Here is a 23,516-nt window from a genome sequence, read left to right as displayed (position 1 = left end):
TGAAGCTCTCAGTTGCATTAAACCAATTTGTATGCAAGGGCTTTGTCTGCGAGTGACCGTTCTTTGATCCAGCATGCCTGTAGGTCTAATAACCGTCTCCCCTTTCAGACGGGACACTATTTCGATACTTTTCTTACTGATGTTGCCGACTGAAATCATAGACTAGAGCAGCATAGTTAGCATCAGTTTACCAGAGTTAACGAATACTGATGCAACGCTAGCACAAGATGAAATAATACATGACGGGAGGAAAAATGTTTATATGCGACAATCTGGAGCGAATGGCCTTTTCCAGGATTCGGTACCAGAGAAGCCCACTGTAAAAAAATTATGGGATGGTTTCTAGTCGGGCGATATTGTTTACCGATATTGTTTACTGTTTACTTTACCGCCGTTAAAAGCTACATTACCCACCTGAAAGATCTTACAGCTAAAAATTTTTTCATGGTTGGTTTATTATATTTCAACGCACTACCGACTTCCATCTTTAAGGAATACACAAGAGAGGCTGCGAGCACTTTAGCGAACGAAATAGATTTTGAATCAGAAACCAGAAAAATGGTTGTTATTTTCCTCATTTTTTTGTTACAGTTGTATTTCGAAAATGAAAGGTATGGTTCATGTCCTCCATTATCTTCACATGCGCATGAAGGCATGCGCATGAAGACATGCACATGAAGACATGCACATGTGGGACTGATGGCAATCTTGGTTTCGGGTATTTTAGTAATTAAAAGACTAAGATGCTAAGTTCTCGTGGCTGGAAGAACTATTCAGCGCAATAAATCTAATTTTGTTATCGTGAAAGGGCTCGCACAAACTGAGCTGGTGGTTTATTGGTAAGGATAATGACTCTAGGCTGGTTCGGTATAGTTATTCGTCTCAATCTTCTGGCGTCGTAGTAGGGGCAGCCCCAGACTGTGAACCTTCTTTTCCACTGGCTTTCTTTGTTCCCGACACAATGTCATCAATCCGCAACAAGAGCATGGCCGTCTACACAAAGGAGATCAAACGAGTCAGTCACAGTCTAAATATCTGGTAGCATCCTTGTTCTTAAATAGAATTTGTTTGTTTGTTTGTTTGTTTGTTTTTGACTGGGCTACGGGTTAAAATCTTACAATGAGCTCAGTATCAAGTACCTCGATGGCGGTCTTGAACGTTTGTGCTTTAACAGAATAAGTGTCCCAGACGCCGAGAGTATTCATGTCCGTGATTTCACCAGTCTCGCCATTGACACCCCAGGTTGTGTTACCATCCACCGCGTGCTTCGCCTGTAAAATATGATCCAATTAATTTTGTTTTAAAGGGGACCTTGTATCTTTGATAAGCCATTATCAGATTATGACGAGTCCCGCATACATACGGTTAGGATCCCATTGACGTGAGTGAAAAAGAAAGATTTTAATCTAAAGCTCGGTAATGAGGTGTTCTGTCGAGTCACAAGCGTAAGACAAATGAAAAAACTGTCGGTCAAGTTTTACTAAGCTTACCCTGAGTGCAGTGAGAGTTCTGATGGTGTTAGCTCCACAGTTCTGGATCAAAGTACGTGGAATCACTTCCAGAGCTTTGGCAACGGCTTTGTACGGCCACTGTTGAACGCCTGCCACCGACTTAGCTTTCTCTGTTAACACCTGTGGCATGAGTGAAGAGTACACAACTTTGGTCTCTTGCGTCAGTAATACCGAGTGAATAATTTTTCTTCTAGCTGGGAAGATTAAATACAAACCGTGTGGCATGAAAATTTTACGCTTGAAGGCGACCGACATTTTCTCTGGAAATTATTTTTCTGCGATTTTCTACCCAGGAACAGAAAATTAATAGCAAGGGAAAGAAATTTGTCGCAGTTTTTAACGGAGTGGAGCTAATTGGTGGATGATTCGTTCGTGAATATTTGGAACGAGTCTCAAAGCAAAGAATACGAATTGACAATGGCTCCCGTGCAAGGTTTTTCATTTGACTTAAAATAGCAAATTTTTACGGCCCTTCTGTTTTTTGTCGGTATTCTTTTTTTTTGTGAAGAACAGGATGGCGACAATCCGGAAAACTGTTAAATTTAAAAGCTGCAACTTTTTTTTCACGGTCTGTACAATCTATCATCAGCACCTTATTCGCCTTCAAAGTATTCCAATCCTTAAAAGAGAAACTTATCCCAGATGAGACAATTCTACCTCCACCACTGCTTACTATAAAACTGGTGAGAGCACGTTTCGGGTTGGAACGACCGAATGAATGTAGATGAAACTTTCTTTCAATGCGGGAAAAAATTGACCCTCCGGCCGACATTTGCAATCTCGCCCGGCCCAGTACTCTGATGAGGTCATGTAACTCTGTAGAATTTCACAGCACAGCAAGCAGTAGCTTTTCATATTTTATATTTAGTAGTAGAAACAAGAATTGAATTGTTTCTAGATACCCGCTTACCCAATAAATCTTCACCCGTCATGATTCACATGTATAGAAAGTGAATAAGTATTCATGCCTAAGATGTGTACTGAGGCAAGGTTCTGTAGATGTACTCACATGGGCAAGAGCCATCTCGGCAGCGCCACCACCTGGCACTAGTCTGGGGTCCAACATGACGTTCCGGGCTACATTCATGGCATCATGAAGGTTACGTTCAACCTAAACACATCATGTTTATCACCATTAGATCATTGTCAGTACTGCTACGAAACCACTTTAGATCAAAGCTATGCTAATTATACCTCATTTAAGATGTCTTTACTGGCCCCTCTTAGCAAGATTGTGCAAGCCTTGGGATTCTTGCATTCAGTCACGAAACAGAAATACCTGCCATCAAAAGTAAGTATCTTAAACAAAGGAAGCAATATCGCTTTCACTGTCAGACAAGTTGATACCAAAGAGGGTATAGTAACCCTCATCCCTCCATTGACTGGAGCTTATTCCAACAAGCATGACTTCGTCAAGTGTAAATGTGGATGCCAAATAACTTAATAGAATATTCTAGTGGACTTAGAGTACGACAACCCTGTATTTAATCCACACTGTAAAAGTTTGCAGACACAACCAAATTTCTTTCAACTGGAAATCATATTTTCTAATGTGTTTTACATTAGTAATATTAGATACGATGAATATATGAAGTTCATATATTTTGAACTGCGGTTATAGATACGTATGATGCACAATCCTCGCAGTAGAGAGCGCTATTTATGCAATAGCGAAAATCAGACCTGAAAAAAATCAGGCCTGTACGGGATTCGAACCACTGACCTTTGCAATACTAGTGCAGCGCTCTAGTATCGCAGAGGTCAGTGTAATAGCTCATTAGTAATATTCATGGTTCTAGGTGTTTTATCTGATGAATGTGGTAATCAGAATCTTAAGTCAAAACTTACTCATCTCCAAACTTTTTAATTTCAAATAACCCAGCCCCAGTCCCCACATCTTCTTCTTTCAATTCTTCTGTTCTGTTCACGATAGTTGCACCACATGCGCGGGCAATACGATTGTTGTCTGTTTTCCTTACACGGCGTATTGCTGTTATACCGTTCTTCACAAGGAAATGCTGAGCAAGATCTAAACAATAACAGGACAAATGAATAGGAATTGTATTTTGGGTAAGCACATGGAGAACGTAACTGACAAAGATTTTTTCGAAAAACTTATTCATGTAGTTACAGAAGCACAAGATTTGAGACCTTCATTGCGTTCAGTGACTTATTGTCAATAGCATATTTGGACATGCAAAATCCAGAGCATGACTACTTAACCTGTTCACTCTCATGACTGACCAAGACAGAATTTCCCCTTAAAATATCAATACAATATCAAACAGAGGAGTGTTGAGAAGAAAATATCAATCAAGGGATTATTAGTTGATCCAAAACCAAACTCTACAAACTACAGTAACAATCATTTCAAGAATTGTATGGCAGACAGTACAAACATCTTGAGAGTATGAAGATTCTGTCAGGTGAACAGAGATAATTTCATTTAGTATTCAGAAAGCGGCTTTGTATCTCACCTGATACTCCTTTTTCCGTGAACACAACATCAGGTTTTAAAGCTATAACCTCACTACAGACTTTTTGGATATACTCCTCTTCTAGCTGAAGAATACGACTGAAAATAGAAATAAGTATCCTGGAAATGAATTTTTTTTTTATGGACTGTTGGATGTCAGTGGAGGAAAACAGTGCGTTGGGTGGATTTGAAAGAAAAGTCACTTAACTTACTTGAAGTCTGCTTCCTGGGATATTTCTAAGCTAGTCTGTATAAGGCAATCAATTTAACCAGAATAAATTAACACATTTAGCAAGACAAACATTCATTATTAACGGTACGAAACACTAGAACTGTTACTTCAAGTGATAATACTCAGTATTTAATTCAAATGTTCCTTCTACTATAAAAACTAAAAATATTTCAGGAACACAATTCAAGGACTTTCGAGGACTTTTTAGGTCATTTTTAAGGACTGACCTTGGCTCTCAAATTCGAGGACCTTTTGCATTAAATAGGAGCTAATAGAAATATAAAACATTGCTCTTTATCACGTGTCAAATATCACAATCGAACGCGGGAATTGAAAGAAAAACTCGTTTTCGCGATTTGTGCTAGAAACTCACACTTTCAACACCAAAAACAAATGAAAACTTCGACTTTGATTCATCTGCACTTATTTTCAAGGACTTTTCAGAAATTGTCAAGGACCTCCGACTAAATTCAAGGGTTTTCAAGTCCTTGAAAACAAAAAATTAAATTCAAGGGCTTTCAAGGACTTTCAAGGAACATGGGAACCCTGCAAACAATGTCCATTGTATCCTTCCCAATCTCCACAACCATAAAATTATAGTATAACAGAGAAGTGAACAGCACTAAAACACAATTAAGCCAAGACGAACATGCAGTTTTCTGTTGTGCCATATCATATCCAGCCAAATCTGTAAGGGCATTCTTTCATAAGACAAAGACATATGTATTAAAACAGGAGGGCAACCATACTTGACTCTCTCCTTTCTTGTACTCCAGAGAACAATCCAAAAGAACTATCCTAGGATTTTCTATTCTCCTGAAAGTTTAAGGTAAATTTTTTTTAATGCAACACATAAACCACTGATCATTTCAGATTTGTACTTTTTGAATTACTTCAAGTGTCCAAAAAAGAAGCCTTCACCTTTTCATTCTCGGATGAGTAACATCTTTGTTAACCATGACACCAGATAAAACACATGAATCTTCAAGTTCACCTCCTGGGATCTACAGAAATATATGCATTATACATGTGTGTCATCTACAGTATAGCTGAGATAATTATTTACAATGTAGGTCTTGATCAGAGTTAGTTGCAAATAGCAGCAACTACTTTTAGCCTGTGACAAATGGTTATTTCTAATGACTTTAAGATAAGCACAGAAGTTCAGGGACCCTTTTTCGATTTTTCATTGCCACCTTTACTGTACATAACTTAAACATTTACAAAATATGATGTGCTGGCTTCAACATATAATTTGGTAGATGATATTTACTATAAAATTAAACCATGGGTATCACCTAAATGAACAAATACTTACAGTCATTTAAGAAAGAGAACTTCAGAGTGTTATTTCACCAAAGAATTCTTCATCTACATATTGAGGGCCTCAGCTCTTTTTCATTGACACGTGGTGAATATTCTTATATTCTCAGTAGTTCACACTGGTTTGTCTATTTCAGAGTGAAAACCCTGGAACTCAACATTCATGTAATGTATACCTTTTCAACTTTGGCATAATTTTTTATGTCTATCTCTTTTGTGTCTCCTTGATCTCTTGCAACAGTCTGTACTGCATCTAAAGCTATATTACAGGCCAAATCTCCCCTACAAAGAGTGTGAACAAAGTTAAGCTAGCATGGGACTGAACACGAAGCATATAAATTCATGCATACTACAGTATTGCCTGAAACAAATGGAATTTGTCTCCAGGTTTTTGAGGTAGAAATGTTATAGTGTTGCACATGATTTTCCTATATTTGGTGTTGAGACAGAAGCATAGCCTAAATTGTAAATTTTCAAGCTGCGGTTTATTGTTCACTCAGTGCTGGGGTAGTACTGTGTTATGCCTTGCAGTTCATACATATCAATGTCTCAAATGCAAGATGTTATGATAGGTGTACTTGCAAGAGTTCAATGACAACATACAAAGTAGTTGGTTTCCACACATCAGACCATGACCAAGTGGTTTCTGTGCTAAAATTGAAAGGTCTGGGAAACTTGACAAATGGAGAAGGGTGTCACCTGAGGTAGATACAGTCTCTGCCTAATGCAATGGTAACTAGGATAAGTTCTGACAACAATCAGCCATCATACATCTTGAGACCCTCAAGTTACCCTTGTGGACCTTAGCAGCACTTCTATTTGTGATTAAAAGTCAGTACAAAAAAGTTATCCGACAACCACAAAAAGTGGGGATTACATACATACAACAAAATCTATAACTCCTTGAGTTTTTATAACATTATCTTTAGGGACATGAATTAATATTTAAGAGGCTGTCCGCATAAGAACCGACCACTTGAATTGCGGCCGATCACAGAATTCCCTCAAATTTTTACTGCAAGATATTTGATCTAATCTATCAGCAAAAATTCTATTTATTTTGTTCGTAAAGCTATTTTATCAAATTTTTGGCGACGAGATATGAGGACAGTCAAAGACAAGGAAAACTGTTTATTTTAGAGTCAATTTTCAGTGTTTCGTTGGAATCTCTAAAAACTTACGCATTATTTTGTTCAAATAGCATAAATCGGAAATGTCATTTTACATCCCATCTGTTGATTCATAGCAGAATATATAAATTCTGACCAAACAATTAAGAATTATGCTGTTTTGAAAATACCACACAAACAGCACTTTCCAAAGTTGAGCAAATGTGCTGTTGTTCTAAGACACCTTTCTCAAAAGCATAACGGGATCTGGAGTCCTCACCACTATCCGTGTTTAGTACTAGGGCTCGTGTGCCGAAAGCAACAAAAACAGTTTTGGCAACTAGTCTTTTCGAGTTACAGGAGCTCAATGGACTTTACTAATTTTCTACGGTCAAAGTGCATGACTTTTAAATTTATGCATATTTGTGTTACTCCATTTCTCGCTCAAAATCAATATTTGAGGCAGTGCCTATTTTCAAAACTAGCACAGTTGTTTTGAGGATGGTGAGGATGTCCATAGGAAGGAAGGTGAGGATGTCCATAAATTCATCCAAACTTGCCCCAAATCTAGCAATTATGAAGGTACAAACGAACATCTTCTGTGTGACATTGCATTTAACTGTCTCATGGGGGCAAGAACATGTTGACAACATTCCATTAAGTTAATCTTGACTGCTGTCTTATGGTATGAAAAAACTAAAATTGCTGTCACTGTCATTCAAAATATGTCATTATGAAGAGAACTCCATATCTTACCAGAGCGTGAGAACATCTCCACGAGAATAGGTTGATTTAGTCATGTGTCACGCTCTTTACATTGAGAATTGATGTCACGGATCCATTTTTGACCACATTGCACACAGTTATTTTAAAGTTGTCGATAGAAATGGTTAGTGTCAGTAGTGATACTTCTTTTTATTTCAGGCAGAAAGCTCATCGGAATGTCCTTGTTTTTAGGTGATACAGTTAAATACAGTACAAGTATTATTCATTTTTATTGCCGTCTTTTGATTTTGAATATCACCTCCAGGTTTTTTCTTTTTTTTTATCATCTCCTCTGTTCTGGTTTTTGCGTGTGTGTGCATGTGTTTTTTCCCTCAGTGTTTCAATAATTGGGCTAATTTGAAACAAACAAAATAATTGAATTTGCACAAGACGTCCAAAATGTTAACTTTGCAACGGGGATAAGCTTTTTATATTATCAAGAAGATTTGCTTTCAAGAATGGCGGAATTTTGTTCGTTGTCAAGTGTTACAGGTGGAAGTGGCTGAAAGTGTACAGATTTTGTAACTTGAAATAACTGTAACGCTGATATCAGGCGCACATCTATACCCCCAAATTAGTGAAATTTACTTAAGGAGCCATGAAGCAGGATGTTATGACAACAACTTCATCTTGTCGGCTGTTAGCAATGTAGGGAGATGAATTGGTATTGCAGTCATGTGGTTTGACTTTTCTGAACCCCAGTATGGAAAAGATGTCTGTGATAGGATTCTTTGCCCAATGAAGTCATCAATCCGATGATACTCTAACAAGGGACATGATGAAGCTTCTGCCAAAGATATGCGTGCAGCACTCTCAGAACGTCCTGTTAGAGGTACAACTGCCTGCATTTGCTCAATAAACGAAACTAAAAAACACTTTAAGTACAAAGGATAGACGGTTTTAGTAAATGTCACAACTTCAAGTTTGAGAGGGAAGGAATGCGAATATGGAGAGCTTATGGAATCGGGCAGGGAAGGCTGATTCCTTACTAAAATTTAGTCGTCAGGCCTCAAAGTTCCACAAGCTTCGATGTAAATGAAAAATTATTTCCGTTCAAGGAGGTTTGGCTCCATAAGACGATAAAAAATGATGATGGTGAATGATCTTTTTGCCTGTTCTGACCCAGGATGCAATATGGTGTTCAAGAAATTCAGTGAATTATAAAGTCATCTTAATGTAGGTGAGCACTGCTAAATTCTCCGAAATTCTGATACAGTGTCTGACAAACTCAGAAGAAACTGGGCGGAGAAACTCCTCAATGTTAACAACAAGGAAATCAACATCGCATCAGCAAGAAGTTGCTATTCCCAGCAGTGATATGCAGATTAACTGGGCACTACATAAGCCAAGAAGCTGTGTGTCACTTCTGAAGTTAAAGGAAGATTCCAGGGAGTAGCTGCAGATATGAGAATGCATGTTTGAAAGGAAGGACTGGCTAACGAAGACTCAAGTGCAGGGGTTTTTCTTGAGATTGGCAGCCACAACAAGAAGACAGGGAAGCTGAGAAATTGAGGTGGAGGAAGTTTATGCAGAGGAAGAGGAGCAAGAAAGATGTGAAATGTTGGAAAATGTTGCAGGCCAGCTTGGTCTAAAGCAGCCTATTTGCTTTCACTCATACTGCTTGTGTGACTGCTCATGTGATAAAAAGAAACTTAAAACTTTCAGCGTAGTCATGCTTAAGGAGAAGCTTAAAGTTTTTGAGATTCCGTATGGTTGCCGAGATAGGAAAAAAGATCTGTTAACTAAACTTTCCACAATCTTAGAGGGATGTGACTTTCACTGATAGGAAAAGATCTAAACTTCTTAATACTGAAAAAAATCAATGTAGAACATGATTTGACCTGTTTTGGTAAGGACTGGTTTGGCGTACAATGGGTTCCAAGTACTTTTTTCAGAACATATCGAGGAAGAGAGCTTTACTTTTCTGGTAGTAGAGAGACTAGTCGATAAAACAAAGAAACTAGAAAAATAAGAGGAAAATGGCAAAAACATAGAAGTGCAGCTGTAAATTCTTCCGCCGACTCATCAATTAATATTTTGAAATCCTACACGAGTCATGCTACGTAAATAAATCTCTCCAAATTCATTCGTTTACTTATGATCCATTATAACCAAGTAAGAAAAGACCATTTAAATTTAAAGAGACAAATAGATGGTGAATCACCAGTGGTATTATCAAAACTAAAAGAGAAAACTTAATTCGTGAATCTTTTAGTTGCCACTGATTTTGTATTTTACCTTTTTTACTCTATTTTTTACTATTTTACGGTATCACTTAAATACATAGGCACTGAGGAAGGACTGGCTGACAAAGACTCAAACGCAGGGGTTTTTCTCGAGATTGGCTGCCAAAACAAGAAGACAGGGAAGCTGAGAAACTGAGGTGGAGGAAGTTCATGCAGAGGAAGAGGAGAAAGGAAGATGTGAAATGTTGGAAAACGTTGCCAGCCAGCTTGGTCTAAAGCAGCCTATTTGCTTTCACTCATACTGTTTGTGTGACTGCTCATGTGATAAAAAGAAACTTAAAACTTTCAGCGTAGTCATGCTTAAGGAGATGCTTTAAGTTTTTGAGATTCCGTATGGTTGCCGAGATAGGAAAAAAGATCTGTTAACTAAAACTTTCCACAATCTTAGAGGGATGTGACTTAAACTGATAGGAAAAGGTCTAAACTTTTTAATACTGAAAAAACGTAGAACATGATTTGACCTGTTTTGGTAAGGACTGGTTTGGTGCACAACAGGTTCCAAGTACTTTTTTCAGAACATATCGAGGAAGAGAGCTTTACTTTTCTGGTAATAGCGAGACTAGTTGATAAAACAAAGAAACTATAGAAATAAGAGGAAAATGGCAAAAACATAGAAGCGGAGCTGCAAATTCTTCTGCCGACTCATCAATTAATATTTTGAAATCCTACACGAGTCATGCTATGTAAATAAATCTCTCCAAATTCGTTTACATATAATCCATTATAACCAAATAAGAAAAGGCCATTTAAATTTAAAGAGACAAATAGATGGTGAATCACTGGCGGTGATTATCAAAACTAAAAGAGAAAACTTAATTCATGAATCTTCTAGTGGCCACTGATTTTGTATTTTACCTTTTTTACTCTATTTTTTACTATTTTACGGTATCATGTAAAAATATAGGCACTGAACATGCTTGCTGCCTGAAATTGACATTGTCATAATTATGTCTTCAAAAAATGACTTTTTAGTTCATAATGAGGTAAATGCTGCTATAAATTACACTAAAAACAGGAGAAGTATCACTCTTGACACAAACCATTTCTGTGCGATGTATTTAAATATGAATCTGTGACATTTTCAAACTAAAGACCGTGACACATGACTGAATCAACCCATTCTCGGGGAGATGTTCTCAAGCTATGGTAAAACATGAAGTTCTCTTCATAATGACATATTTGGAATAAGCGTTTCTAAGTCTACTTTAGTTTTTTACAGCATAAGACAGTAAATCAAGACTAACTTAATGGTATTTTGTCAACATGTCACACAGGTGTTCATTTGTACCTTCATAACTGCAAGATTTGGGTCAAGTTTGGATGAATTTATGGACATCCTCACCTTAACAAAACAACCGTGCTAGTTTTGAAAATTAGCACTGCCACAAATATTGATTTTGAGCAAGAAATGGAGTAACACAAATAAGCATAAACTACCGGTAAGTCATGCACTATGACTGTTGAAAATTAGTAAAGTTTAGCAAGCTCCTGTAGCTCGAAAAGACTAGTTGCCAAAAATGTTTTTGCTGTTTTTGGTACACCAGCCATAACACTAAACACAGATAGTGATTAGGACTCCAGATCCTGTTATACTTTTGAGAAAAACTTCTTGTAACAACAACACACTTGCTCAATTTTGGAAAGTGCTGTTTGTGTGGTATTTTCAAAATAGCGTAATTCTTAATTGTTTGGTCAGGATTTATATATTTTGCTATTAATCAAGAGATGAGATGTAAAATGATACCACATGTCCGATTTCAGCGAAACGCTGAAAATTGACTCTGAAATAAACTATTTTCCTTGTTTTTGACCGTCCTCACATCTTGTCGCAAAAAAATTTGAGAAAACAGCTTTACCAACCAAATAAATACAATTTGTGTAGACAGAATAGACAGGGCGTAAAATTGCGCCTAATACAGGCGCCAATGCGACTAAATTTTTCACTTTGGCGACCAAATCCTGAAAATTAGTTGCCAAATTGGCGACTAGAATTTCTAACCACACCTTAGCTAGAGATCTAGTGACTGTTGAATATTTGTAAAGATAAATCTGCAGCAAAGTTCTTCGTTAAGCTCGTTTCCAAAACGTAGCACATCCATGATGTCGAACGTAAATCTATTGTCACTAGATGCCATATTAGATTTAGGTAACCTATAACGTTGTATATGATCCCTTCTAGTGTCCTCTTTGTAGCTCGTGCAAATTTCGCGGGCTCATTTTTGATGTTTGTATGACTGTATCACTGATATGATAATCTATCTAGTACAGTGACAGGGTAAAAATTTTTTTTGTGTGCGTTTGTCATAATGGCCACCAACTTTTTGGAATTGGCTGCCACTTTAAAATATTTAGGAGCCAAGTGGCTACCGGAAAAAAAGTTAATTTTACGCCCTGATAGATCAAATATCTCACAGTAAAAATTTGACGGAATTCTATGATCGGCCACAATTTGAGTGGTGGGTTCTTACGTGGACAGCCTCTTAAGTTACAAAATAGAAACTAACCAGTGGTGGACAAATTTTGTTCCCACAGAGCTTCTCACAATTTTCAACATTTCCTCTCTATTTTCAATATCAACTGGAATGCTGATTTGATCTTTCAAAATCTCAAGCATGTCATCCATGGCTTGCCTGTAAGCTCCAATAATAACTGTGGGATGCATCTGATCCTCAAGAAACTGCTGGGCGACTGACATCATTTCACCAGCTGAAATGTCACAGCCACAACACCATTTACACAGTGCTACATGTACTAGCCAGATTCTTTAGATTAACTATGTCATTTAAGGGTCATGGCAGTAATGGCATAGGCCAGAAGAAAAGAAATATGTATGGAAATGAAATGCCCAAAAAAGGAAAAGAGAAAAAGGAAAAAAATATATAAATACAACATTTTTCAAAAATTGGATTCTACATCCTTTGGGGTCCATTAGTCAAACCACAAGAAGAAAAACCTCTAAAATCTTGTTACAGTTCAAAACTTATGCATGCAAGGTTAGAAAAAGTGTAAAAATTTTTTATTTGGAAGATTAATACACTACCCACCACTACTTTCACAAATAGTTGTTCACTATCCAGGATAACAGAGGTCACACCTGACTTCAAGAATTTTCCTGGGCACTTTAATGTTCTTTTCTTTATGTCTTTCTTTCCTCTTTTTAAAATGGGTTTACCTACACTGTATTTCTATCTAAAGAAATTTCTCAGGATACACTTGAAACAAACACTTGAAACAATAAAATTGATGGGTTCAATTACATGTGTCACAAAAACATAGCATTTCAAAGAAGTTAACACCGTGTCATGCCAAGCTCAAAGGACCAAACTTATCAAAGGATCAAACAAGTGAATTTCTACCCCACACTAATAATTATTCACTACAAAAGCACCACTTACACCACTGGAAAAACAACAGAAGTTGCAGAAAAAAAGCAAAGCAGCATACCCAAAATAATGACAGAGGTGGTACCATCACCAACTTCTTCATCTTGGGTTCTGCTTATCTCAATCATTGACTTAGCAGCTGGGTGCTGTACTTGAATCTTAAAAAAGTAGATCAGATTCATAAACATGTAGAGTTCTGTTTTGAAAGGCATGTGCAGCTGTTTGCAGCTTAAAGGCTGCAAAACCTGCACTTAATACTGGTACAATCTTTAGATGGCTAAAAGAACAGGCACTGTAAGACTCCCAAACAGAAATAAATTGACCCTCAATAACAATAATATTTTATTCCTTTTTCATGTTATAACCTTTCCCACACTTAGGCTATTAATTTAGGTGTGAAGAATGTTCAAATTCATTTATAGTATATCACATAAACTGGATGGACTACATCAACTGAGTTTGGAAAAGAACTAGAAGGAAATCAAATAACATTGTGCAGTAAATGACAACAATCATTCACTTGACAACAATTATTCACTTGACTCTGATGATGACTTCCGCACAGGTTGTCAAAACGTCAGTCACTACCGCCGACAACAGTCCTTCTCAGGACTACACTCACCCGGACGATCAGACTACACCTTCTCAAATAACATTAATACATAATTTGTAAAAAGATGTTTACAAATATTATCATGCCAAAATATTGAAGCCAACCATTAAAAAAAGGGCAGATAAAGTACTATAGTGTGGTTCTTACCTCACGAAGAATTGCATTTCCATCATTTGTCATGACGATTCCACCCATGGGATCCATCAACATCTAATTTTCAAGACAGACTCTTTACTTTGTTAATGCATACACTGTACCCATTAAATAGCCAAAATTTAACTACAACTTAAAGCACATTTAAGTGTACGCCACAAATTTTGCAGTTGCTATGTAATCATAATTCATATTAACTATCATACATTCGAAGGTGTAGTCTGATCGTCCGGGTGAGTGTAGTCCTGAGAAGAACTGTTGTCGGTGGTAGTGACTGACGTTTCGACAACCTGTGCGGAAGTCATCATCAGAGTCAAGTGAATGATTGTTGTCAGTAGAATGTTCTTATTCCAGTTCGTGTGAAATGATTGGTTGGTTTTGCCGTGATGTTATTGGTTGTAAGACTCAAGTGACGTAAGTCGGTCGTGATTGGTCTGTTTCGATCTGTCGGTAAAGTTAGGTCGTTCTTTTTCGGTCGTTTGTGATGTTTATGTCGTGAATGAGTCGTTTGTATGGAGCAGGTAGTTGTTGACATCTGTTTAGGGGAGTCTGTTCTAAGTTAGTAAACCAGCTTTCCAGAGTCAGTCATTGAAAATAGTCAGTGCTGTAGGTTAGGCATTGCGCAGAGTCCCAGTCAATGTTGTGGTTGGTAAGTCAATGGTGTTCAGCAATGTGATTGCTGACATCACCTTTCCTCGTCGCCCGTCTGTGTTCAGTCAGTCTTGTTGTGAGGTTTCTGCCAGTCTCACCGATGCAGGAGGCTTGGCAGTCGGAACAATTGATCTTATAAATCATTCCCTGTCTGTTACCTCGGTTCGTCTTTGTCTTTAACGTTGGTTAGTAACTGACGTAGTGTGGTGATGGGTTTGTGGGTGACACGGATATTGAAGGGTAGTAAGATGCGCGAGATGTTTTCAGACATGCCTTTTATGTACGGCATGGTTGCTGTAGTCGTAGGCGTTGCGGTGTCGTTTGTTTCGGTAGTGGTAGTGGGTCGGTGAGTGTTTCGTCAGATGAAGTCGTTGTTGTAGTTGTTCTTCGTAAAAACATGGTGAAGGTATTTGTTCTCGTCAGATAAGCTGTTTGTCGAGTCGCATACCAGTTGTGCGCGTCATGTTAGAGTTCTGATAGTTGTGGCTTTGTGTGATGTAGGGTTGTAGGATGACTCGTCTAGTAATCTGTCGGTGTGTGTCAGTTTCCTGTAAACTGTCATCCGTAATGAGTTGTCGTTGTGGCTTACCAGGCAGTCTAGAAAAGGAAGTTTGCCATTTTCTTCGACTTCTCTGGTAAACTGTATGTCACTGTTTTGTTCATTAAGGTGGCGGTGGAATGTGTCAATTTCGTCGTGTCGAACGGCGGTGAAGGTGTCGTCAACGTAACGTAACCAAAGCGGTATCGTTTGTCGGCAACTCGAAAGGGCGCGTTCCTCGATGTTCTGCATCACAATTTCTGCTATAACAACAGAAACTGGAGACCCCATGGCAGTGCCGTGTAACTGTTTGTAGTGTTTACCGTTGTACTGAAAGTAAGTAGACATTAGGCAAATGTTTAGCAAGTCCATAATGTCGTCTGTCGGTAGCGGTAGTGGGTCGGTAGATTGTCGGATTGCAGTCTCAGTGCATTGTAATGCACTGTCGAAACGTCAGTCACTACCACCGACAACAGTCCTTCTCAGGACTACACTCACCCAGACGATCAGACTACACCTTCACATGTTACCCCCGGGTTCAAACCATTTACTGTATCATACATTCCTTTCTTTGATTTCCTTTTAGTTAGTACCATGTGTGATTTCACAAATTGTTTCAACATACAGTGCAGCTCAAAGATAAGGGGACCAAAATACATGCCAAACTTGTTAAGACCGAGTAACCCCAGACCCAGACTAGTCTTAAGAGATGTACATGTGTGTCTGCAGTTAGACGCACCTGCCTAATAGGTATGTATGAGCTAGCTATTATAAAATGGCTATTTTTTTTTTTACTTCAATGGGCATTGTATTTGCAACTAGACACATAGCTGTGTGAACTCAGGCTTTCAATATCGCACATCTGAAGTTATCTTTTGGGGACTGCCATAATACCATTGTCACTGTTGTCACACAATTTCATCATTGCTGGTCATGAATAAGTCTACTTGTGTTTTTTTTTTTGTCTGCTAGAGTGTAATGAATGTTGTTATGGTACTGGACAACAATCAAAATAATATTACCATATAGGAGTAGGTTCCTAAAGATGCCAAAGGCTGAAATTCAAGGACTTTTCAATGACTTTGTAAGCCAAGTGTTAGAAAATTGAAGGACCACTTTTGGAAAGGTTTGCATGAGCAATTTTAAAATTATTTAATATTATTTCTCAGCTTTTCCATGTAAGTACTGTAATTTTCAACTCAAAAATTGCTAAAGAAAAAGCATTGCAAAAATAAAGCCCTAGTCCTCAAATTCAAGTACTGTCAAGGCATTGAATTTGTTATTTTTAAATTCAAGCATCTTCAAGGACTTTCAAGGCTTTTACGAAACCTGAGTAGGTAATGTATTTGCCTTTAACTGCAAGGAAAAGGGAATTTTTTTATCTATTATAGGTACGGAGTCATAGTTTGTTGCCAAATGTTCACCCAAGGGTGAACAATCTACTGGTTTTCAGAAACCAGTAGATTGAAGCAATATTACTGTTCAATAACTCAGATTGTTTTTTTAACAGGAAAATCTCTGAATATTGAATATTGCTGATGGCTGCAACAAGAGAAGCAGCACTATTTACAGTTTTAGTATATTAAATAATTTAGAGGTATTTGACCTTTTGTGGGTTTGAAAATACATGTACATGTCGTACAAAAAACTGAAAACCACATGAAAAACCCTGTGCATTCACTATTATTTCTTACAAGATTTTCACAAATTGATTTGCTGTCAACTGAATCAGACAACATTCCTTCACTGTAATCACTTTTAGGATCTAAACTTATTTCAGTTCCACAAACATCAACAATTTTGGGAAATCATCCGACAGTAAAAGTTTAAAGATGAATTTTCTTATAATCTTTTGCCATACTGAATAACATTGGATAAGGGATTTGAATTCCAATAACTACATGATTTTATTACGGGGTAGCAGAGTGAATACACAGCAACAGCACAACTCACACTAAACTTTCTGGTTTCACAGGCACAACTCTGAAAAAGGGTACTATTTTGAACTTTATTAATTTCAACCCCTTTCAACTCAAATATATCATTGTTATGTATACTCTGAAATAATGTACTAAGCTATTAAGTGATGCTACATCAAGCAGCACACATGTACCCTGAGGATGGCTTCTACCATAAATATCCCTTGCATGAGAATCAAATATTTTCAAGCCCACATTACCTTTACAATAGATAGCAACTGTAGTACATCCTATTGTCAAGACAAAATTGTTGAAATTTTTTAATACAAGTGATTGAAAGGCTCTATCTAAGGAGGTACAGTACTGATATCTTTCTATTGTAGCTTCTTGATTAATAGTACCAGTGTAGCTTTCACTGTATAGAAGTTCATAGTCAGTCTCGAACACATTTAAAAGTGTGGGTAATTCTATCTGCATTAAAAATGATTGTCTGGTTAACTGAGACAAACTTGAATACAACTGATGTCCAATATTCGTTATTGGCACAAGATCATTAGCAGAACTGATTCCTTCTTTGTTATTGTAAATCAAGTCAATGTACATTGAGGTAGGACCAGAATTATTTTTTCTCAACATCTCAACTCAGCTGAAATTTACAATAGTTTGATGTGTGTGTCTGACTCTTATAAAGACACAAGGGTCTATTACGAGAAAACATTGATAAATACCACCTTGTTCTATACCTCAATTTCATTATCCTCTGATCTACCCTCACTCAACAATTCAACAAATACTTCTTATCATGTTTTGTAACTTTATTTAATCTTACCCTCTTCATATTAAGCTTACAAAATATTCTTTGTAACTTTTCTAACCTTCGCATAATGACGTAGCCAAGAGGACTTCGGTATGCTTGGACGAATACGCTCATAAAAATATTCTTTCAGTTTTCTGCCCTTTCTTCTGAGACATTTCAGAGTAGCTTCTGGTATTCTACTGGGTTCTCGATCATGTCTAAATACACGGTTGTGTTTACATGTAAACATAATATGACATAACTCGTTTGATATAGCAGGTTTCACCTGATATTTCTCTATAAAAGGTTCACTCGTAAAGGATTGCTCATAAATTGATCTCTTGTTAAGTTTGCGGAACGACCTGTTCCCAAATCCCTCCACAAGTTTTAGTGCGGTTCTACTGCGAAGGTGTGTGACTTTGTATATACATTGGGCATAACAGCCATCAAATTTCTTTCGGGTACATCAAGCAAGGAATTGTCCGCGAAGGCAGCCATTGCTTTCTTGCTTACCATGTGCTCTAGGGTTCATTCTACACATGCGCTGTAGTGGAACTGCGTTTTGTGACTGAACGCAAAAAAAAAAAAAAACAAAGTTGAATTTATACCTCAGGTGTTCGGAAGCCTGAGTAGTAAAAACTGGTGGTCAAGCTGCACCAGATGTCCATCATTCATCTCGAGTTTCTTGTAACTGTGTTTGTTTGTTCAGCACTGTGGTCCTATTAACTTTACATGGTTTGCTTGCCTGCAGAATTTTATCAAAGTTTGCTTGCCAAGAATGGATCAGCACATCACAGAAATTTTGAATTAGGTGGCTGTTTTCAACAGAACTGCAAAAATAATTTTCTCAGTTGTTGCCATGATGCTTCAGTTAAAGTCATAATAGTGGCTAGCAGATGTTTGATAGAAAACAACACTTTTCCTGACTGAATATAAAAATAGACTAGTAGTTTTAATGTGAAAGTGGGTGCTGGCATCAGAGCTTGAAGGAAATAGTGATCATAATACGATTTGAAATCAACGGGTATAATAGGGGCTGGTGTGGGTTTTAAATGAGAACTACAATTTTTCGACTAGTTTAGTTTTATTTTTCTAGCTTGGAAAAGAACTAGAGGTTGTATAATGACACTAGAAGGTATAGTCTTGAGAAAAAACAAAAAATGAAAAACAGAAAACCTGCCACATCCCATATATTTATGGGTACCCTGTTCCACAAGAGAAAGATGATTCAAGAATTAATTATCCGATTGACATTTAACCAATAATTTAATGGTAACAGTAATTGTGTGGCTTGCTCCAAGCTGTTTCAATAATCAATGCAAAGTTCAAAAGCAGTGACCATTCCCAATGGTCATTTGTGAAGTAAAAATCTTTGAAAATACAATAGCCTTTATAAAAACCATGCTTGTTCTTTGAGCTTGTGCAGCAAAGGTGGGAAAGCAAGCAGAAAGTTTGCTGTTAACACTCTTTGACTGAATAATTCTATAGTTCATTATAGATGATTTGTTTTCATGAATCAGTTTGGAAAGAAAGCGAAGATCAAATGGCATTACAGTTTTGTTTTTAATTGCTGAATTTTCAAACCAAACTAGGTTCAAAATACAACACCTTGATTAACATTTTACCAAAGTTTGTCATTAGCAGAGAAGCAAGCAAGTGAGAGTGAATGAGGAATGGACACTGTAAATGTACTTTCCTGGCAAGTGATCAGTATTCACAAGCCATTTTGTTTCTGAACATTAAAGAAAAGAAAGACAGATTCCAAATAAACTAGATCTTCTGTTCAACAATTTGTATGCCATATATTTTATTGACATTTTCATAATTGTCTTGCGAATTTCATGCTTGCAGACCACCTCTTTTGTTATAGAACACAACTGCACACAAAGTAAAAGTATGGCAATGTATGATAATGGCAGATACAATTTGTCTACAGCTGTACATGCATGGTTTTTAGACTAGCCTGTCAACATATGCTTCAGACAAGTGTATGGTTCTAGACTGCTATGTCACCTATTCTTTGAGCTGCACTACAATTAAGTCAATACTGTCAGTTTAATTTGCAATAGAAAAGAAAAAAGTCACAAGTGCAAGAGTGCTCAGTATTTAAAATGACTGATAGCAACGGTTTAATGGCTGAATGCAGTGCATGAAGTGCTAGGGTAAAATATGAAATCCTGAAATTTTTGTAACTATGTTGTAATAATAATTATTAAAAACTGGATCGTTGGATAATGCAATTCAAGACCTTTTATTGGCTTAGCCATTATGGTATATCAGCCAATATACCATAATCTAACATCTGTACATCGTAACATCTGGTTTCTTCTCACGAAATGAAGTCTAGAAGATTTGTCTAATATCTTGGGGCGTTTTTTTTTAATAAAACAATTATTCCACTCACGCTTGTTGGATATGAGATGATTATAGCCAACAAGGCGCTACACGCCTCGTTGGCTATCTATCATGTCATATCCAATGCGTGCTCGTGGAATAATTGTTAAATATTATATTATCTTATTAGATGTCTTGCTGTTTAGTATTGCTGAGTATTTTTATGAGTTGTGCCGTATTTTGATGAGTTGTACCATATAATTTTTGATAAGCCTGTAAGGTGAGTCAAAATACAAATAACGAGTAAAAAATACCCAGCAATCCTACACAACAAAACGTGTAATGAGTTATTTATTATCCAACACACCAAATTGTTATTTCAGTACGGGAAAATTTCGTGGATATTTATTGATGGGGAGTGTGTGACATAAGTATGCAAAGGGGAACGGAATTGGAATCACGTTGCTGTTCCTATTTTCTTCAGTCACTGAAGAAATTTCCTGTTCTTCTAGCTGTTTTTCTTCATTCAATTCATCTAATAAACTTGGATCTATATCTGCCAGCCATTCTGACTCTTCACTGTCAGAAACAATTCAAATTGTCCGCCACTTTTTTTTTCGTAACTTCAATCCAATTCTTCACTTGAATGCGAGAAAAATTGTCCAACTGGTTCTCTGGAGTACAAATAACGCGTGATATTTGAGCTGCTAGTTACAAATAACGCGTGATATTTGTACTGTATGGTGTTATTTGTATTCTACAGAGTGTAGTTGGATAATAATGATGATTCTAATATTGATACTATTAAAAACAATTTTAGCCCTGTGTTAATTGGATGTCAAGCTAAATATTGCTATCTGTAACAACACATAATTGTGTCATAAGCTATATAGCAAGCTAAATATTGCTGTATCTGTAATAACACATATAGCAAAGTACACTCAAATTATACTATGCAATAACTGAGGCTCTAGTAAAAGTAAATACTGAAAAATTATGTTAATTGATTTACCTTCAACATTGCCTTGGGTCCTAAACATGTTCGAATGATGTCTGCAATAGTCTGCGAGAAAAAGTTTTTTTAACCTTTTAACCTCTCAGAGTCATTTGCACCTAATTGTTGCCTGCAGTATCACCCTTAAATCACACATTTGGCTCACACTTCCTGATATCGGAAGGGTTTATTACGAATCAACTTAATGGCCTGCTCCCAGTTGGCTTGTTAGCTCAATTGGTAGAGCGCTGCACTAGTATCGCAGAGGTCAGTGGTTCGAATCCCGTACAGGCCGGATTTTTTTCAGGTCTGATTTTCGCTATTGCATAAATAGCCCTCTCTACTGTGAGGATCGTGCATATTACGTATCTAATACCACAGTTCAAAATATATGAACTTTATATATTCATTGTATCTGATTTATCATCACAGGTTTATTACAAAACAACTTAACGGCCTGCTCCCAGTTGACTTGTTAGCTCAATTGGTAGAGCACTGCACTAGTATCGCAGAGGTCAGTGGTTCGAATCCTGTACAGGCCTGACTTTTTTTTTTTCCAGGTCTGATTTTCGCTATTGCATAAATAGCACTCTCTACTGCGGGGATTGTGCATGTTACGGACAACTTCTAGTGTTAGATGTACTCCTTCTCAATTAACCTTTTAAACCCTAAAACCAGTATGCATATTCTCCATGCTGTTCCCTAAACATTTCCTAAGGTGCTGACAAGGATAATTCATTACACAATCTAGACCTTGTTTAGTTGGTGATTACTTCCTTTATTCTTGTGACATCGACCTTAATACTTGATTCAGGGGTGATATAAGGAGAAATGAGCTGCTAGTTACTCTTGGTGGTCAAAAGGTTAAGAGCCAATGTACAAGCAAACAAATTACATGACACAACCATAAGGTACCAACTACATGTACACCAATGCAAGACCAGTTCAAAAATTTGCCATTACCAAAGACCAACAATTAAGAGAAAACATTAACAGGAAAACAAAAAACAGAGGCCCTTCCATGTGTGCACAGATTTCCTGATAACCCACTCCCTTCTTATTCTTACTAATCCAACCATTGGCCCAAAGAGTGAATGATCCCTGCTTAACAGAGAAGTCAACTTCATGCCATGCAGGCTTCTATATCTAACAAGCTAAAGGGTGACATTACCCCAGGGCATCACCCTCAAATCTAGCAGTTTTAAGTCGGTAGTAATTCATACGATTGAGCACGATAGCCACTAGTTACTAAGGATCGAGGGGAGACGTTTCAATGGTGATCTCTCCACGAATAAGATGCAAGTAACCGTGGACATAAACACTGTCGACTGTTTATTATTCGTCTCTCAAACAATTTTTTTTAATCTGAGAAAGGGCACCTTGAAACAGCACCTTAACTCAATTACTTACAATTACTCGCCTTAATGCAATTACTGTACATCGTTTACTTATAAATTCGGTGGTAATTGTAACACAGGTACCTCGAATCAAGCACAGATGATAATACGAAACCTGAATAATAAAACAAAAAGGTTGGGCTACCCTATGCCTTACCTTTGCTGCTTCTACATTTCCAAGTTGAACTCTACGACCAGACTCCCGTCTAGTGTTCTGATCTAAAAAAAGAGAGTGAATAAATATTCAACGTTACATAACTAGGATGCAGTATTCGAGGACTAAGAGGAAAGAAAAAATTCTTACGTACTGAGAACAATAAGTGGTGTGGAAGACATTTTCAAACCTCCAAGGGCCGAATTTTCAAAAAATCTATCGCAAAATTCAAGATGGCGAGCGCACGTGTTGCCTAAATGTCACATATTATCCAATCGCAGTTATCGATATATTTCTCAACCCCAGGTCTCCTAAAGACCAATTGGAAGTGTCGATAGAATCTAAGCTCCTTGTACGAATGAGAGCCCCCAGAATGCTCCTGGTCCTCCTGAAAGAGGTCTCCTGGGTTGGTTCTTTAACAGGGATAACTCAATCAAAAGCGCCAGTACGTGCCAATATACAGCGTTGATTTTGGTACATGAGACGCTTCATAGTGATGTCCAAACAAAACGGATATCCTTCCTCTTATTCAAGTGATAACTGATTGAGAATGAAAACTGCATTTCATTCGATTTTCCATCAACAACGGAAAACATTGCAGACCAATTTTTTACGTCACAGTTGTAAATTAGAAATTAAAAGAGAAAAGAGAATTAAAAGCTCATCGGAAAGGAAGAAAGATTATGAGGACACGGCCTCCAGTTACAAATTGTTGAATCATCTGTGCTTACTGAACAGATTCCATGTGAGAAACTACTTAATTGCACTGATCACTCGGTCAGTATGAAAATAACAAATTTGTCCTCTTTCGTATGAGTGCGCTAAGAAAGGAATGATAGCGCCTGAACAGTACTGATCGCTCATTAAGTCAGCTTAATACAGGTAATCCAAGCGGTTTGGTATGTCATGGTAGATACCTCGC

At 37.3% G+C, this 23,516-nt stretch overlaps 1 protein-coding gene across 2 annotated transcripts; it reads right to left on the bottom strand.

Moving 5' to 3' along the window:
* Positions 1 to 545: 545 nt before the first annotated feature.
* On the bottom strand, positions 546 to 22,899 carry LOC111325493 (T-complex protein 1 subunit gamma). Of its 2 annotated transcripts, XM_022929317.2 has the most exons (17): positions 22,749 to 22,899; positions 22,598 to 22,659; positions 21,062 to 21,112; positions 13,806 to 13,868; positions 13,107 to 13,203; positions 12,167 to 12,368; positions 5,719 to 5,824; positions 5,141 to 5,223; positions 4,969 to 5,035; positions 4,200 to 4,234; positions 3,989 to 4,086; positions 3,360 to 3,540; positions 2,706 to 2,790; positions 2,521 to 2,622; positions 1,491 to 1,631; positions 1,140 to 1,271; positions 546 to 993 (listed from the first exon to the last, which is right to left on the bottom strand). In XM_022929317.2, exons 1-17 carry the CDS (start codon positions 22,774 to 22,776, stop codon positions 883 to 885), a joined length of 1,644 nt encoding a protein of 547 aa, XP_022785052.1. In that variant the 5' UTR covers positions 22,777 to 22,899; the 3' UTR covers positions 546 to 882. The 2 variants fall into 2 exon arrangements, with proteins under 2 accessions (XP_022785052.1, XP_088614500.1); XM_088758374.1 differs by lacking the exon at positions 13,806 to 13,868.
* Between the last annotated feature and the right edge of the window lie 617 nt (positions 22,900 to 23,516).

This window comes from Stylophora pistillata, chromosome 4 (assembly GCF_964205215.1).
Source record: "Stylophora pistillata chromosome 4, jaStyPist1.2, whole genome shotgun sequence".
NCBI classification, from domain to species: Eukaryota; Metazoa; Cnidaria; class Anthozoa; order Scleractinia; family Pocilloporidae; genus Stylophora; species Stylophora pistillata.
Note: the sequence above shows the minus strand (reverse complement) of the source record. Positions and strands in the feature narration are given on the sequence as shown.

Coding starts and splice junctions, on each gene's coding strand:
- LOC111325493 (XM_022929317.2), bottom strand. CDS start 22,776: ATGTCTTCCACACCACTTATTGTTCTCA. Junction 22,660..22,748: donor CACACCACTTATTGTTCTCA/GTACGTAAGAAT, acceptor CTCTTTTTTTAG/ATCAGAACACTAGACGGGAG. Junction 12,369..13,106: donor CACCTCTGTCATTATTTTGG/GTATGCTGCTTT, acceptor GTGACATTTCAG/CTGGTGAAATGATGTCAGTC.